General features: G+C 37.3%; 1 protein-coding gene across 3 annotated transcripts; it reads right to left on the bottom strand.

The window, feature by feature from the left end:
* Nucleotides 1-4,226: 4,226 nt before the first annotated feature.
* On the bottom strand, nucleotides 4,227-14,419 carry C5H5orf24 (chromosome 5 C5orf24 homolog). Of its 3 annotated transcripts, XM_076856640.2 has the most exons (4): nucleotides 14,150-14,419; nucleotides 8,179-8,608; nucleotides 6,407-6,480; nucleotides 4,227-5,333 (listed from the first exon to the last, which is right to left on the bottom strand). In XM_076856640.2, the coding sequence occupies exons 2-3, from the start codon at nucleotides 8,603-8,605 to the stop codon at nucleotides 6,440-6,442; spliced, it is 468 nt and encodes a 155-aa protein (XP_076712755.1). In that variant the 5' UTR covers nucleotides 8,606-8,608; nucleotides 14,150-14,419; the 3' UTR covers nucleotides 4,227-5,333; nucleotides 6,407-6,439. The 3 variants fall into 3 exon arrangements, with proteins under 3 accessions (XP_076712755.1, XP_076712754.1, XP_076712753.1); XM_076856639.2 differs by having other exon boundaries at nucleotides 4,227-6,480; XM_076856638.1 differs by lacking the exons at nucleotides 4,227-5,333; nucleotides 6,407-6,480 and having other exon boundaries at nucleotides 8,033-8,608.
* Between the last annotated feature and the right edge of the window lie 3,657 nt (nucleotides 14,420-18,076).

Genomic DNA, 18,076 nt, shown 5'->3' with positions numbered 1-18,076 from the left:
AAGAAAAAAGCTACTTGACAAAGTTAATATGCTAGTAATTGTGCAGGGATTCAAATCCAGATTCAATGTGTTTTGCTACGAACAGAAACAAAATTAAAAATATTTCAAATATCAAATTAGGAAGATGAAATCAAATAGGTTACTGAAATAGACCAGAGTGCCCTAGAAGAATGCTTTACCAGTACTCAGTATCTATCAAAAATCAGGGTTCGGGCTGGGGTTGTGGCTCAGTGGTAGAGTGCTTGCCTAGCAAACATAAGGAACTGGGTTCAACTCTCAGCACCACATAAAAAATAAAATATTGTGTCCATCTACAACTAAAAATTAAATATTAAAAAAAATCAGGGTTCAAACATTTCACAAAGGCTTAGGTCAACAAAATCTAGCTTCATATAAACCAACTTTAAGAAAAACAGTACTTTACTAGATGCCATGAAAAGAACAAGTTTATTCAAATACTTCTCTTCTCATTGGTAGGCTGCTATGGCAGGGGCAAAGCAGAGAGGAAAAAAAAAGTTTAGAGGGTAATTTATCAAAGCAGGAAATGCCTCAGCAATTTAGCAAGACCCTCAGCAGCTTGTGAAAGCCAGGCATGGCAGCACACATCTGTAATCCCAGTGGCTTGCGAGGCTGAGGCCCTAAACAACTCAGCATCCCTGGGTTCAATCCCTGGTACAAAAAAAAAAAAAAAAAAAAAAATTCTGTATTTACAAGAAAATTTAAAAACATAATAGTATTACTGTTAAGGTTTCTTTCAGTTTATAAATATTTTGTAAAATAGCAATTCTACAAAATTATTCTAAAAATCACATATCCTAAAGTTCAAAAAAATTGCCTTGCTATCTAAAAGACCATTTTGTTAGTTGGGACATCTTGTCAAACCAAAATGCAAGGATGCTATCAAAGAATAGGAGAGTCATGTCAGTCTGACCAAAGAACCAAACCAGCTCATACTAGCCAAAGATGGGACAATTTGAACATCAAAATGGATAAATCTCAGTATTACTGAAATGAATTGCATATTACAATTGTGAGTCCATAATAAAATTAAAAACTTTTAATCACTTTTGGAAGATACTGAAGAACCAATTCATTATTCTGAAAACTGGTAGGTAAAGAGAATCAGGCATTTACCTGTCTTTCCTGCACAAAGTGTACTTCAGGATACCAAATATTTGATCAAGGGGAAACTTTTTATATAGAAGTATTTGAGTTATTAAAGAAACAATAGAATTTAAAGTTATTTTCTGTCATGTATAACTAATTAGAATAAAAATTTTCTTTAAATCAATACATTGCTAAAGTTTGCAGATAATCCTAAAACTAAAAATAATTTTTAAAAGTTATTTTCTAACCTCTAATCAAAGAATGGAGCTAAGCCAAGATCACCAATGGCTACTAAAATTATTAAGGAAAAAGATGAAGAATTTTTAAATGCATGGACAAGACTAAGAATACCTGAACTCACGGATCAATTTTAATATCACAATAAGAGACAACCAGTTATTATGGGCAACCTAACATGATGCAATAGAAGTATATAATATCACCTAAGAAAAACCCTTGCTCAATAAATCAAATTGAAGCTGGGCACAATGGAGCACACCTGTAATCCCAGCAACGTGGAAGCTGTCAGGAGGATTGCAAGTTTGAGCCCAGCCTCAGCAACTTAGCTAAGACTCTATCTCAAACCATAAACCGGGCTGGGGATATAGCTCAGTGGTAGAGCATCCCTGGATTCAATCCCCAGTACCAAAAAACAAAAACGACGACGACAAAAAATAAAATTGGAATCTCATCACATCTCTAGATCTCTCTACAGGTTTTCAGAACTATAGAAGTTAGAGAAATAAATACTGCAATCAGCAAAATCCAGAATTTGGGAGACAATTACCCAACTTCATCAACAATAAGTAAGAGGAGGGGAAAAAAAGAGATGGAATCCATAAGAGAGACTTAAGAGACATATCAACTAAATATAATTTGGGACCAATGTTTGGATCCTGATTCAAATATTTATGTGACAAAATACCCTAAGAAAGTATTATCAAACCAGATGGAGTGTAACTCAATGGTAGAGTGCTTGCCCAGCATACATGAGGCCCTGGGTGTTCCATTCCCAGCACTTCAAAACAAAAACAAAACAAACAAACAAACAAAAAACAAAACAAAGAAGGAAAAATAAAGAAAACCACCAACCAAATTCAGCAACATATATAAAAATAATTTTATGCCACATATATATTAGAAATATAAGACTGGGTTAATATCCAAACATCAACTAATGTAATACACCATAGCTGTAGAATACACATTTGTAGAACACCACAAAATGAATGACATAATGCACAGATGCAGAAAAAGCATTTTACAAAACCCAACATGCATTCATGATAAAGAACTCTAAAAACTTAAAAGGGGCCAGGCATGGTGGAGCATGCCTGTAATTCCAGTGGCTCAGGAGGCTGAGGCAGGAAGATCAAGAGTTCAAAGACAGCCTCAGCAACTTAGCAAGACCCAGTCTCTAAATAGAATATAAAAAGGGCATGGCTCAGTTAAGGTCCCTGGGTTCAACAACCTCCCCCATACCAAAAATAGATTAATAAAACTTCCTCAATCTGTTAGAAGACATCTACCATATCCGTACAGCTAACACGATAATGCTTAATAATGTTAAGAGTGAACACTTTCCCTCTCACATCAGGAAAATGGCAGTGGTATCCACTTTCACCATTTCTATTCAACATTGTATTGATGATTATAGCAAGTCCAAGAGGGAATAAAAGGCAATTAAAATTGCAAAGTTTAGAAAGAAGTAAAACTGTCATCATTCACAGATGCCATTGTCTTGTATACAGTCACTATCTATGATGGATCAACTTAAATGCACTGAATAGAAACTATACTTTGAATTTTTATCTTTTCCCAGACTAGTGATAGGGTATGATACTTTCTTGTGAGGCTGGGCAGTGGCAGCCAGCCAGATGCAGCTCCCAGTCACGTGCTTGATCTTGACAGTAAATAACCAGCATTCTACAGTGTATGTGTTGCTAAGATATGATGTTTGAAAGATTATGTATGATCCTTCCGTCTTAGCCTTTGGGTAGCTTGAATTACAGGCATGCACCATCAATTCTTTTGTAGGTTTTTGAAATTCAACTTCAAATTTTATTTGCTCTTTTCTATTCCAACTTATCTTTCCACGTAAGGGATTTTTTTCATGAAGGAACAGATAGTAAATATTTTAAGCTTTGCAGGTTTTATGTCACAACTTAACTCCACCACTGTAATGCAAAAGTAGCCCAGATGATCAGTAAACACATAACAAACATCAGGGCTGGGGCTGGGGCTCAGAGCTAAAGCACTTGCCTCACCCATGTGAGGCACTGATTTTGATCCTCAGCACCACATAAAAACAATAAAAAAAATGAAAAGTAATAATTAAAAAGTAACAAATATTCAGTAAAAGTTTATTTGCAAAAACAGACAGTGGGATGTAGTTTGCCAACTTTTGTTTTAGATAATCTGCGGCCTTCAGAGAAAATGGGAAAAACAAAAATATACGTTCATATAATTAGGGGAAAGCATATTTTTAATATCTCAGATATTTGACAATCATGAAAGATGCCCATGCTGGTCTCTTTAAAGTTAACATAAAAAATTAGAATACAATGAGCCATGTTTAATATCTGGTTGGGGGGTGGATTAAACCCAGAGGGGCTTAACCATTGAGCCACAACCCCAGCCCATTTTTAAAAATATTTTATTTACAGACAAGGTATCGCTGAATTGCTTAGGGAGGTCCTCACTAAGTTGCAGAGGCTGGTTTTGAACTTGCAATCACCTTGCCTCAGACTCCCAAATCAATGGGATTATAGGCATGCGCCACCAAGGCCAGCCTGAATTTTTTTAAACCAAAGGGATTGATAATGTTTAGATTTAAATATAAGCCTTAGAATATTAGCCTGATGTAGCTTAATAATTGGAAGAAAATGGAAAGACAAGTGAACATACTTTCAAGGATTTAAAATTACAAATATATAACCATTTTAAGAAAAACAAAATGTTTAGAGGGGTAGATTTCAGAATGTGAAATTAAAAAAAAAATACACTATCCACAATCATGAAAAAGTATACTATTTATTATTACTCTACATGAAAAGGTACTATGCTAAAAATAATAAAAGTAGTCAACACATTGTTGGTTTTAAAGTAATGACTTTATTAATAAATATACATCCATATGATGATGTAGATACAAATCATGAACACTACTCCATTCCCATACACATAATTGCACACGAGTAGCTCAAGTTCATGGACATAAAAACATACACAGTATCTATTCAGACTTTTTACAGCAGAGGACAGCGTGCTTATTATCAGGTAATTATTTTCTCCCTAATTATGTGGGAAAGGAAATTGTAAAAACTTAAAAGAATCAAAGTGGTCTGATTACTTTAAATCACACACTGGATTTACTATAGCATTAAATTTCCCCAAAATCAAATACATTATATGTGAGGGCACAGATTTATCTACTTGAAAGAAGAGGGAAAAACCAAAGAAAAGATTTAGATATATTCTAGAGTTTAAGAGTAAATACTTAAGCTATAATAAAACAAAAACATAATAGCATGGAATTATTTTGTCCAAGGAAAAAAATATTTTGAACTTTTGTGAACACTTTTATAAACACATTTATAAAGGGATCTTAAAATTTTACTGCATATGGGAACAATGACTAACAGAGTAGCAGTTATAATCAGTATCCCCTGAATTATTCTTTTAAAGCTTCACAGAATATAAAGAAATTTATTATTTACTTATTTTTTTCTTAGCTCATACACTGTGGTTACTCTTACACTGGATGAATTACCCTTAACCTAACAGATCCAGACTTCTTTTCCCTTGTTAACTCAAAGAAACTTTACTCTTATCTCATGAAAATATATGTAAATTTACAGTTTGATAGATGTTTCTTTTAAAATGTAAATAAATAGAATTTTTATAGTTTAATTGAAACACTGATTTTAAAAATGTCCCCAAATATTGAAAATCAAACAAGATACTAATTTTCTTCCAATACATTGTGCCAATATTTTTAATATCCAGTGCAAAACCCCCACATAGTATCAAAATCATCCCATACTAAAGATTAGTTATGCAAGGTTTCATCTGTGAAAAAATGAAAATTTTATCTGTGTTAGCTTATTAATAATAATAGTAAATAAGACGTGTTAAAAAATATTTTTTAAAGAAAAGAGTAAAGCAAACTTACTTGAAAAGCAGATCATTTTCTGACCAACAGTTTAACATAGAATATGTGAAACCTATTTTGTGAAGAAGAGAATTACACAGTATAAAATTAGCAATTTATCTTTGAAGGAACAATCATATAGTGGGGGGAAAGGCCAGTTTTCCCCAACTGATTATATTAAAAGTATAGGCAACTGTTTAACATGCTATTTCAGTGTTTATCATGACAAGAGACAGTGTTACAAAAGATGCACGATGTAGTCTTTAGATTATATAGAAGTAAAAATATTTTATATTTTAAGACTTCATTCATGTTATCACTTATATGTCTTTCTCTTTAGCATGGCACCAGTGAACTGTTCACAAGGAGAAAAGTAAGTGGAATCAGGAGATGTTCTCCAGCATATAGATCTAATATTCCAGGTAACTGTTCACATGAACAGTAAATTTGGCTTTCTAAAAGATGTTATCCATTCACAACTGTAGCCATTTGTCCCCCTTTTTTCCTGGGACATAGCTCCTGATAATAAACACTATTATAAACATACCTCCTTTAGCTGATTTCACCATTTCAGAAACATGTATACAAAATTCATTATACAATAATACACCTGCTTTATCTTCTGACACACAGCACAGCACCACTGAGTAGATGTGCTGGGGTGAGAGGGAATGAATGCAGGAAAAGGCAAGGGATAAAAGGAAGAGCATGTTTAACAAAATCAGGGATGAAAAGAAACTGAAAGGGCAATGTCTAATGGACTTAACATGCAACCAAATCCTTGACAATGGTGTACATTAAAAAAACTGTCTTCAGGAACTAGATTGAAAGTATTTCTAAGCAGCCACCGCTGAACATCATCTTGAGAAACAGCTAAGTGAAGAGAATTGGATAGATGAACACATGAATAAAGATGCAAGCATTTGTGTGTGTCAGAAGTTATACTGTTCTGAGTAAATTATTCAAAGTTTTATATTCTAAGCTTCTGCAAGAAGAAACTTTTGTAGCAATTTAGCTGCCAGAATGTTACAATTAATTATGTAGTCATCCAACATTGTTTGCTATGGTTTGTGCAAAGCTAATATTGAGGTCACTGTTTTAGTCGCCAGTGCACAAAGTCCCCACAAAAAATGCAACACCTCTTACTGTAAAGAGCAGCATAAAGTCCAGCTCATTGTGTCAGGCATCACTGGAACACCTGAAGGCTTGCTGCTTTTTTCCTGATAAAAAAGGTATGAAACATGACATCCATTTGCAATCAGTTTGCATTAACTGAGAGCAAGCCCAACCAACACATTATGTGCCCTTTTAAGTTTTTAATTATTTTAAGTTTCTGGGTCCTGCAAATCTACATTTTAATCTCAAAGGCATTTAAAATTGGAAGTACAAACATTGTATCTTTAAAGTTCAGTGGAATTTTTTCCAATCTGAAGTTTGTAAATTTTTTTAGAACAAACTCATGATGAATAAAATGCATATTCATAAGGAAAATCACTTTCAGAAAGAAGGGAGGAGAGATTTCCCTCTACCTCAATGGTACATTTTGCCCAACACTTTCTTCCTTTTTTCTATTTTGCTTTAAGCAAACATTATTTGGGGCGGGAGGGGGGGATCCTTTTGGAGAAAGTGGTCTCACTAGAGCCATAATATTTTTAATTAGACTAAGCAACAATTTTCTTTTACATGTTTCATGCATAGATGGATTTCTATATTTCTTAATATTTGGGTTCTGAGTCAGGAAACTTCATTCTGTTAATACCATTTTACAGTCTACCACTCAAATTGTGCCCTTTGGTAAATATAAACCTGAAAACATAGTAAGTGCTATGCAATGGGACAACTTCTCAGAAAAACTAAGAAAATTCCGAAGAAATGAGCACTACTAATACGTTTTTAAACATAATACTTTAAAATCCACCAAGTATATGAAAAGCAAAATATAGTGACTATAACTACATGCAGACCTTAAGAAAGTTTTTTTTCTATTATATTAAAAATGCTATTCTCAGAATGCATTGTATTTCACCAAAAATGTAATGTGTAGTTTTTATAAAATAGTTTAAATTTTTTGTAAATATGAATTGTTTGTAGTGTTTGGTATATATGCTCTTAGGCAATTAAAAATACATAACCTATCACTGCTAAGAGGCAAACACTAAAGAATTCTTTTAGGAATAATGGTTAAATCAATTAATGCCATGTAGATCAATAAATAAGAAGCTGCTTAAACTCAGAACATTAAAAATAAGTTTTTAACATCTGAAATCTATGTAAATTCCAAAGCATACAAACAGCTGTGTACTCTCATGAAAATGTTACAAAAACTCACACAGCCATTACCTCAAGTAATCCTGAATTATTAGTTTGCTTTTTTTGCTCCACCAGTTAAATACCTTATATACTATCTTTATTATATTGTAGGCTTACTTCACAAACTAATATAGGTATATAATGGTTTCAGTTGTTTAGCATATAAAGCATCTATTAGAATGGCCCAAAAGTAGTAATAAAACAGAAGACATAATCATAACCCTAAAAGAAAGACAAAAATGATTAGGTATTATGCTTAAACCTATGTACAAATACAGTGCCACTGCTATGCCCTGAATGGATCTGTCAGCCAGCATATGGCAGCTTCTGAGCAAAAGCAGGGGGAAAAAATCCAACAGAAAAAGAAATTTAGAAAGTCCAGAATATAAAATTATATGACAAAATAAAACCATGAAGCTTTGGGATTATTCACAATCTCCTAAACGTGGCCTTCCTCTCCTACCTCATTCATTCATTGGGTGGCTTGACTTCGCTGCTGGTTTCCTCTACCCCATGAACTGCTCTGCCATGCATCATTGGATAAGGAAAAGCAGCAGTGCCACAGCCATAACCAAGATCGGCAAGACGGGATAGAGCTTTAATGCTACCTGGAGGTCTCCCTGGGCTGACTTTGTATCCCGCAGCTTTAGTTGTACCCAAAGGTCTGCCTGGACTTGTCTTAAATCCAGCCGCTTTGGTAGTTCCCAGGGGTCTGCCTGTGCTGGTCCGGTATCCTGCTGATTTGGTGGTTCCTGAAGGCCGGCCACGCTTACCAGATCGGTTAAGATTTTTCTTTTTCTTTAGTTCATCTTTTATCTCTATGCTTCTGCCACTTGTAGGCTGCAAGTGTGTTTCATTTAATGGGTCTTGCCTCTGACAAACCATCGGTTTGTGGCTGACAGTGTGGCTGTATTTGCTTTGCTGGGAGGAATATATGTCAAACTGATCAGCAGCTCTCATAGCATCTTCATTGAGGCAGGAAGGCTTGCCAGGCCCACAGAACGCTGGATTACTGCTGGCAACTGGATGCATCATTTTCTACCAAAAATAAGAGACAAATATGCATAAATACACATACACAAATACATATCTGACAGACAGCATTCAGTGGGAAAATAGTCTGTCTTCCAACAACTATGTACACTACCTAAAATTAGGCCGACAGGCAGGACTCTAGACCACTTATAAACAAACACATAAGATTCAAAGATCCTTGTTTTTCTCAACTTAATCACGGGTAGGACAAATGTCATATAAGATAACTCAATTATAATACTAATTTAGTAATCATGATATTCACTGATTAGGAGCTGGTGTAAGCAGAAAACAAATGTTACATTTTGTAGGCTTTTTTCTTTTAGATTATTAAACCCCAAAAGGATAATAATAATGCCAAGAACTCTTCATTAATCTGATTCTTTTTTTTTCACTTTGCCTAACTTTCTTAGAATGGCTCCCTTTGGCCTTTTATTATATTCCTAACATGTATACTTCTAACCTGACCACAGTTTCCACAAGAGAGACTCCATCATTATTGTAATTTATTATTTATACAGAATCCTGAGTGTGTGTTACACTTTACAAAGGACAGAATGTGCCAAGCAAAGAACATAATCTCTCGGCCCATGGTACATACTCCTTCAAACATCCTCTAGCCAAACAGAAGACAGTACCAACACAAAAGGGAAAATAAGGTTCCCATTAGTTAAAATGAGTGAACATTTTATATATGTTTATAATATACACACATACAAACACAGACTTATACTACAAAAACACAGTTAACAACCATTAAAAAAAAACAAAAAAAAAAAACTCCTATTTTGAAGACAAAATCTTCAATGTGCAACACTGCTTTCTTCCTTGATGATAAGTGTTGTGAGGATCTTCTTTCCTTACAGGAGCCCTGAACAGTTTAAAGTCTCTGACTATGAGGATATCCATGTGATTTCTTTTTCTATATTAAACATGTATTGGGCCTGGAGTTGTGGCTCAGTGGTAAAGCACTTGCCTGGCATGTTTGAGACCCTGGGTTCAATCCTCAGCACTGCATATCTATTTGTCTATCAATCAATCAATCAATCAATCCATGGACAACTTTTTCTTTTTTTTTAAGGAATGTATTAAGTCACATACAACGCATGCCTGTAATTCTAGTGACTCTGGAGGCTGAGGAAGAAGGATCACAAATTCAAAGCCCTAGCAACTTTTTTTTCATACACGACAACAGTGGAATGCGTTACAATCCGTATTACACATATAAATCACAATTTTTCGTATCTCTGTATATAAAGTATGTTCACACCAATTTATGCCATTATACATGTACTTTTTTGTTTGCATTATAATTCTTAATACACATACGTATCACAATTTTTCATATCTCTGTTGGGTTGGGGATGTGGCTCAAGTGGTAGCAAGCTGGCCTGGCATGTGTGAGGTCCTGGGTTTGATCCTCAGCACCACATAAAAATAAAATAAAGATATTGTGTCCAGCCCCAGCAACTTTTCAAGGCCCTAAGCAACTTGGTGAGACCCTGTCTCAAAATAAAAAATATAAAGGACTGGGGATATGGCTCAGTAGTTAAGCACCCCTGGGTTCAATCCCAGGTACTATTAAAAAAAGAAGAAAAAAAGTATTAATAACACCCCATGACAAGCCAGCCATAGCCTTACAGACTATGGTATTACATTGCAACAGGTAAGAAAGATAAGGATATGGATTCTAATTTGGATTTAGGAAAAAAGTCAAAATGTACACTAAGGTCCAGTTTCAAGTTGTTAAATGTTTGCCTGCACCCTTCATATGGGTATAACTGCATCAACGCCTCAGTTATGAAAATAGTTACTACCAGAGGTCATAAATAGTGAGCCAAAACCACTGTAAACTCATTTTTAAAATTTTATTGTAATGACAATGATGATTTGTAGAGTACTAAATCCAGGGGTGCTCTACCATTGATCTACATCCTCAGCCCTTTTAATTTTTATTTACCTATTTATTTTATATTGGAGAATGAACCCAAGGGAACTTTATCACTGAGCTACATCTCCAGTCCTTTTTATATTATGAGACAAGGTCTCACTAAGTTGTACAGACTGGCTTTGAACCTGTGATCCTCCTACCTCAACCTCCTGAGTCACTGCCACTGATTTCACTGTAAACTTAGTGTAGTTTATAAAGGCAAAAGGAATTGAGAATCAAATCAGAATCGAACTGTTGGATTACTAAATGCTTGCTGAGAATCAATAGATATAGAACTGTTGGACAACTGACTTAATGTCTTAAGTATGAAGGAAAAATATTTAAAATGAGAAGCTACTTGTTTATGGCAAGAGCTTTATAAGCCTGGGAATATAAAACAAGACTGGGCCAAACACAATCACTAAAAAAGAATATTTTTTTCACTCACTTCCCAAAGATATAAGGAGAATTACTTATTAAATATCACATTACCAGCTCCAATTCTAATATTAGGTAAGAAATGATAGATCTTAAAAATAAGTTCCAAACATACATTTACCTAAAGTTAGTTTTTGAGCATTTGATATGTGCCAAGCAGTAAACTTGGCACTTTGCACATTATGTGCTTTAATTCTCAGGACAAGAAACTTACATTATTTTCTCTATTTTTACAGAAACAGGCAAAGACTTTAAGTAACCGCCAGGGTCACACATAGGGAAATGGTTTAGTCAAATACGAATTTAGATGATCCGAATTCTGAACAAACAATTTACAGTACAGAAATCAGATATATTTGTATGCAGGTTTTTCAATAGCAACACTCATTTGGGTAAGAAAATTGTTGTGGGGTCTGTCCTGTGAACTATAAGATGTTAAAAAGCATCCCTGGTCTACACCCACTAGATGTCAGTAGCAACACCTTCCTTTCTCCCCACTCCCCAAATTTGTGACAACCGAAAATTTCTCCAGATATTGTCAAATGTTCCCTGGAGGGCAAAATCATTCCCCACCACAAGAATCACTCAGCTATACTACAATGAAATCATAAGACTCAACTTAAAATATTCCTATTTTTTATTCATCTCTTTAGCCACTTCCAGGACAAATATCCACAAACCTTTCTGTTGGTAACATATAAAAACAGATAGATTTCCCTTCCAAATGGGAAAAAAAGGACTACACACATTCCTCAACATACATCAGTTGAGAAATAGAACAAGAATAGGAATCAAAATAACCGTTTTTTGCCCATAAAGTCAGACTAGAGATCATATGCAAATACAAGGAAAAACCCACAGACCTGTGAAAGGACTACCAGAGGAAAAGTAAACCTCTTTTCAACTTTATTATTTGAAAATTGGGCTTAGGGTATAGTTCAATGATAGAGTGCTTGCACAGCATGGGTGAGGCCCTGGGTTTGATCTCCGGCTCTGTAAAAAAATAAATAAATAAAGGAAATGAAAACAATTACCATTCCCCCAAAACCAGAAATCATCCTGTTAGAACATTCTCATAAAAAGAGGAAGAAAAGTGTACAAGTTCTTTCTCCCACAGGTGAGACTGCCACTTAAGGAAGAAAATAATCTGTCTATAATCTGTTTCAATGTTTTATAGTCTTTCCTTTTTAATTTGTATCACTAACCTTACCAAAACTTTCCCTCTGGACCTTACTTCCTTTACCTCATTTTATCTTAATATATGACAACATTCACAATCTGCCAGCACTCAGGATATATAGTCTCAGCTTATATTATGTTAGGCTTTTAGAAGAAAAAATGAAGCCACATATCCTTTACTCAGATACCAAACTACACTGAGAAAAAAATAAAATAAAAACTCAGATGTACAATTAAAAAACAAAAAAAGCACACATTTCTGATTCCTTTAATCTTCTCCAGGAATTTATGCCTTCAGTTTGTATTGTGTTATTTTGCTTTTGACATAGATCACATTTATAGAGGGTCAACGAGCAAGACAGTATTCTAAGTACTAGGACACAAAATGGACAGGAGTACAGCTGTATATTCCAATGGGTAACAATGACACACTGAATAAAGAAAACTTCTGAAGTGTGAATTTTCTGTTTTTCCTTCCCTACTACTGGTCAAAAAACAAGTATTATATTCTGCTTATCCAATAACTAAGGAACTAAACAAGAAACTTAATGACAATTATTCCTGTAAATAGTTAACTAAAATAGGAATTAGTTAAAAACAATCCAATTTTCAGACTTCAACCTTATTAAGACATGAATCAGCACTATCAGATCCTTGTGTGCAGAACCATCATATGTATTTATATGCAGGTATATATGCCTGTATGCAGCATCTGCATAATACATAAGCATTAACCTTGCATTTCATATTGCTCTTCCTTCTTCCGCTCCAGGGAATGCCAGCTAACTATTCTTGATTCTTTCTTTGAAAGTATACATGCACAATTCTGAAGAAAGTTGAGATTGACTACTACATTTTTAAAAAGTGTGGAGTGAATGGAAGCCACTGTGTTGACTACTAAAGGTTAAAGAATATCTTTTAAAATGATTCACTAAAGGTAGGGGGGTCAACTAAGAGCTTCAATATATTTTGACCATGACTAAATTCGAATTTTTAAAGGATAAGCTAAAACTTGATGTTCCTGACGATTTTTACTGTGTATTTTTAACTCTCCCAGTCTTTTCAGTGAGCTTTTTTGGTAAAAGAATTCTTTTCCCTTATCTTGAACGTGGCAGTCATTACAGCCAACATAAAGAACTGTAACTATTTTTAGTAATTTCAAAGGCATTCACGGGCTTTCTAAAGATGAAGAAACCTTTCCTTTCAAGAAACCCAAGTTCTGCTCTACTCCAAAGATAACATCACAATTCTCAGACATATACACTTAAGAACATTTGGCTAATAATTACATATCACCACGTACGATTTTATAAATCTAAATAAAGTGTTCGTTTGTACCCCATCTCAATCACTCTGAAAGTCCATCCAACAAAAGCCAGTTGCTACATACCCTGCTCTACCATGGAAAGTTTTGATACCAGGACAGAACATAAATAACGGCCTCCTTTGTCTTCTTTCCACTCCCTTTGCCCTACGGCGCAGTTTCCCCAGTGCCAGAATCCATAAGGCGTTCGAAAACGTATCACCAGTTGTGTGTCCAAAAGGGATTATTAATGTATTTGCAATAACAAGTGTGCAGAAGATAGGCGCCCACAGTAAAGAGAAGGCTGTGTACCCTCCCTACATCAAAATTCGTAACCTGCTGTCTGTCCACTCTTGAGTTCTGCAAGCGTCGAAGTCCCCAGGCCACTTCGTCTAGACGCCAATCAGCCTCTTATTTAAAAGGCGGAGCGAGGACTGCGGTTTTTGACCTCTCAAAGAAAAGAAAGGGTGAGCCCTCCCCCGCCCCGCCGCAGGAATTTCTCCCGCGATGGCTCCACACCGGGAAGGCAGGCTACGTCCGCGTCCTGCGCTCTCTCTGGGTCAGGCCAGAGCCCCTGGCAGGCGCGGGTCGGAGCGCTCTCCTCACTAGCTACCAGGCGCGGTCCTCGCGTTCCCCGCGGGCGCCGCAGCCCCGCCGCCGCTCCCCCAGCTGGAGAAGCCGCGCGCCCACCTACCTCGGCCACTCGAAGCCCGGCCCCTCAGCGAGTCCAGGGGCTGCCCATCGGCTGGGAACCTCACACTGGCGTCGCTTTCTCCCCAGCCGCCGACTCTGCACGGGGCAGGGAAGGATTCAGAGGGACAGGCACTGATGTTGGTGGCGGCAGCGGCGAGGCAAAAGCGGCGCCCAACTCCCGCCGCGGGCACCGCGCACCGAGCAGCCCCGGACCCAGGAGGAAGAGGCCGCCACAGCCCCGTACTGCGAGAGGCGGCGTGCGCGAGCTCGCGAGGACCGCGCACGCACACGCACGCACACACGCATCGCGAGACCCAGTCTCCCGCCGACGACTAGCACACGCGAGCTTAGGGAGGGATCCCAAGAGGCCAGGGTGCGCTTGCGCGATGTGGACCAGGCCGGGCCAGCGGTCTGAGCTGGGGTTTTTCTGTGAGAGGTCGCTGGATAGGAGGATCCAGCTAAAAGGGATTGATTCTTTTGGATTGATTCTCACCCCAGTTCTGTGATGTCGGAACATCCATCCACCTCATTTCTACAATTTAGGATTAATAAATGATTATCAGGATTTGAACCCAACAGTTTCGTTCCAGAGACAGCTTTTTTAATAGCTGTTTGTGAAAAGGGTTTGTTAATGTCTCGTTGTGCTGTAGGCTTCCCACACCATGTTAAGGGACTTGGTCTGTACTGGTTTCTTAACGGATGGGTAGGGAGAAATCTCCATCTGCAAACAAAATGGAATATTCATATACTAGGTGTTGGGATCCTCAGACCTAGGGTCATGTGATAAAGTCTCATCATATTTTAAGTTTTTACATCTATGCCTCTTTAGAATTGCCATATTCTTCATTCCACCATCAAGCAAGAAGTGATGGGACAAGCAGTAGTTGATTACAAACTCCTTTGATGCAGTAAGCCGTGTGGCCAGGCACACTAGTAATCTCAGCTACTAAGGAGGCTGAGGCAGGAGGATGGCGAGTTCGAAGCCAAGTGGGGCAACCTAGCAATAGACCCTTGTCTCAAAATAAATAAACCTGCGGGGGAGTGGGTACATGTCTGTAATGTCAGTGGATCAGGAGGTTGAACACGAAGACTGCCAGTTCAAAGCCAGTCTCAGCAAAGGTAAAGCGCTAAGCAACTCAGTGAGACCGGTCTCTAAATAAATACAAAACAGGGCTGGGGATGTGACTGAGTGGTTGAGTGCTCCTGAGTGCAATCCCGGGTACCAAAAATAAATAAATAGACCGGACCTCAATGGTAGCGCACTTTCCTAGCATGTATGAAGCCCTGTGATCAATTGTCAGTACCCCACCACCACCAAAAAAAGATGTCTGGTGTATCAGTTACTGAAGGATATGGAAAATAAGTCTAACTCCTTTGATGTATAAGCCGTATGGCCAGGCACACTAGTAATTTTCCCTAAGCTTCTGTCATTTAAAATACCAGGCAGCAGCCAAAGCTGAGGAACACAAAAGGAACTTGCACTTGATTGGCACCTGACCCCAATACAAGGAACCCCAGGAATTGCCTTCCTGGCCCACCCTAAATGAAACCTGTATAACCCAGACCCTTGCTTCAGCCCTACCCCATTTTCTGCCCCAGAGTGCGCGGTGCTGGTTTCCACCAACTGACTCTTTATTCAGTTGACTCTGTATAAAGAAAAGCTTGCCGTCTCCATCAAGTGTGTGCATCATTTGTCCTAACAGTCACCACATATAAAACCCACTTAGCAGAGTGATTAACTTCCTCAGTTTCCTCCTATAAATTTATAGATGTCAGAAAGGAGAGGGTCTCCAATTAGTGGAGATAATGAGGGAAAAGCCACTTTATTAAGCAGTAGGGATTGGGTAAGGAGATGGCTTGTCTTCCCTGGCAGTGAAGGCTATCTGAGGAGTCAACAGAGCATTGAGCTCTGCCACAAGCGCAGAGCGCTGCCAGGTGCTGTTCTTAACCTGGGAATGAAAGGAGCAACAACTTTTTTTGAGTGAAAGCACAAGAGGGAAGTCAAACACAAAACAATCAAACCATTCATTCATATGGTCTATTGCCTACATGCTGAGTGCCAATAAAAACTTCGGAAACCAAGACTCAGGTGCAAGTCCCCTGTTGGGAAAGTAGAACTTTCTGGGAAGCAGGGCTTCATAACATGATTCTAAACATTTTAATCATTCCTATAAAATATTAGAAACCAGAACTGATTATGCTTTGTATTGTTTATAAAAAAAGGAAAATATCAGCATAGGAAACAGTAAAATATGTATACAAATTTTGGGGTGTATTAAGTAACCTACCAAAAAAAGTTTTCTCTAAGCAAGGCTTTTTACTCTTTTAGTATATTGTAAGAATACATCATAGCACCCCAAGAAATACACCATAACTATTTCAGGCTGTAACAATGGTCCACTTTATCTTTGGAATATAAACTCTGAATATATGCTCTGAGGCTTAGTTTTAAAAGACAAGTTCTTTTCCTCTCCTTCTCCCTAACCTGGGGGCGGGGGAACAAGATTACCTTGAGTTACCTGTGCTCCACAGGAAGCAGATGACTGCCAGAGGATCTGGGAAGAGAATGTCTCCCAAATTAACAAGTGAATTCTAACACACCATTAGGGGTCCCTAGGACCCCCTACCAGAGCACACCTGGAAAGTACCCTTTGAATAGCTCCTTTAAAAATCCTCAGTTTTCCCTGATGAGCAGAATCACAGCCTCTGGAACAGGAGTCCCCTGTGTTTCTCCTTTGCTAGCAAAGCAATAAAACTTTTTTCCTTTTTTCTCAAAACCATGTCCTTGTTATTGAATTGGCATGGGGACTAGTGAAGCCAGATTTAAAAATAGGTAGTTAGTGTAGTTAGGTAAATTGGGTCTAACATTGAGTAAGATAAAGAAAATGGAGACCATTATCGAGAATGGAGTCCAGGAAACCAGAACAACAGCCGGGAAAATTGAAAAATTAATGTCCCCAAGGCCCAGAACCCATCCTAAAGAACTGTTAATGAAGTAGCTCCCAGCAAACAGGGAGATACTAATCAAACCACCCTCCCCCGGCTCCATCAGTCCACTTCTCTCCCACCTCTTGGCATTCCCAAGTGGGAGGACTAAAAGAAGACCTAAGATATAACAAAGGGAAGATCTCCCCCTTCCACAGATTCCACTTTTTTTTTTTTTTTTTTTTTTTTTTTTGGTGCTGGTGATTGAACCCAGGGCCTTGTACATGCATGGCAAACACTCTACCAACTATATATATAAACACTCTACCAACTGGCTATATCCCCAGCCTCAGATTCCACCTTTCGAGGGTCTCCTTCTTCCTCCAGGAGGAAATCTTTTCTGCTATCCTTTAATAAAGCCTTCCACTTCTCACTCTACACTTGCCTCTGCGTGCTTCTCTGGTGTTATACTTCAGCATTTGGGGAAGCAAGGACTCACCAGCGCTTGTCTAGCACTCTAGCACATTCGAGGACCTGGGTTCGATCCTCAGTACCACATATAAATAAATAAAATAAGATATTGTGTTCAACTACTTCTAAAAAATAAATATTAAAAAAATAAATAAATAAAATGGCATTTGTGTGTAAAAACACTTAAGAAACAGAAACTTTCATACTAACAATGTCAGGTGATTTGCATACCAAATGTAGGGGTAGCCAGAATAACAGGAAGCCAAACATTCCTGGACCCGAATTCCTTTCTGCCATTTGATTCCTATGGTACCTGGGGTAAGTCACTGCTCTTCCACATAATGTGTGAAATAAAGACAATATCCTCATTGTAGGACTGTAAAATTGAATAATAATTCTATTTAAAGTAACCATCAGTATTTGGAGGCCCATTATACTATTCTATTTCCAAATATTTAAATTTTTCCATAAAAGATCTTAAGCTCATACAATTTTTTGTTATATTTTTTAAAAATAATCAAATATTGATGGT

The sequence above is a fragment of the Callospermophilus lateralis genome, chromosome 5 (assembly GCF_048772815.1).
Source record: "Callospermophilus lateralis isolate mCalLat2 chromosome 5, mCalLat2.hap1, whole genome shotgun sequence".
In the NCBI taxonomy this organism is placed as follows: domain Eukaryota; kingdom Metazoa; phylum Chordata; class Mammalia; order Rodentia; family Sciuridae; genus Callospermophilus; species Callospermophilus lateralis.
The sequence above is the reverse complement of the archived record's forward strand: the minus strand, read 5'-3'. Positions and strand labels throughout refer to the sequence as shown.

Coding starts and splice junctions, on each gene's coding strand:
- C5H5orf24 (XM_076856638.1), bottom strand. CDS start 8,605: ATGATGCATCCAGTTGCCAGCAGTAATCCAGCGTTCTGTGGGCCTGGC.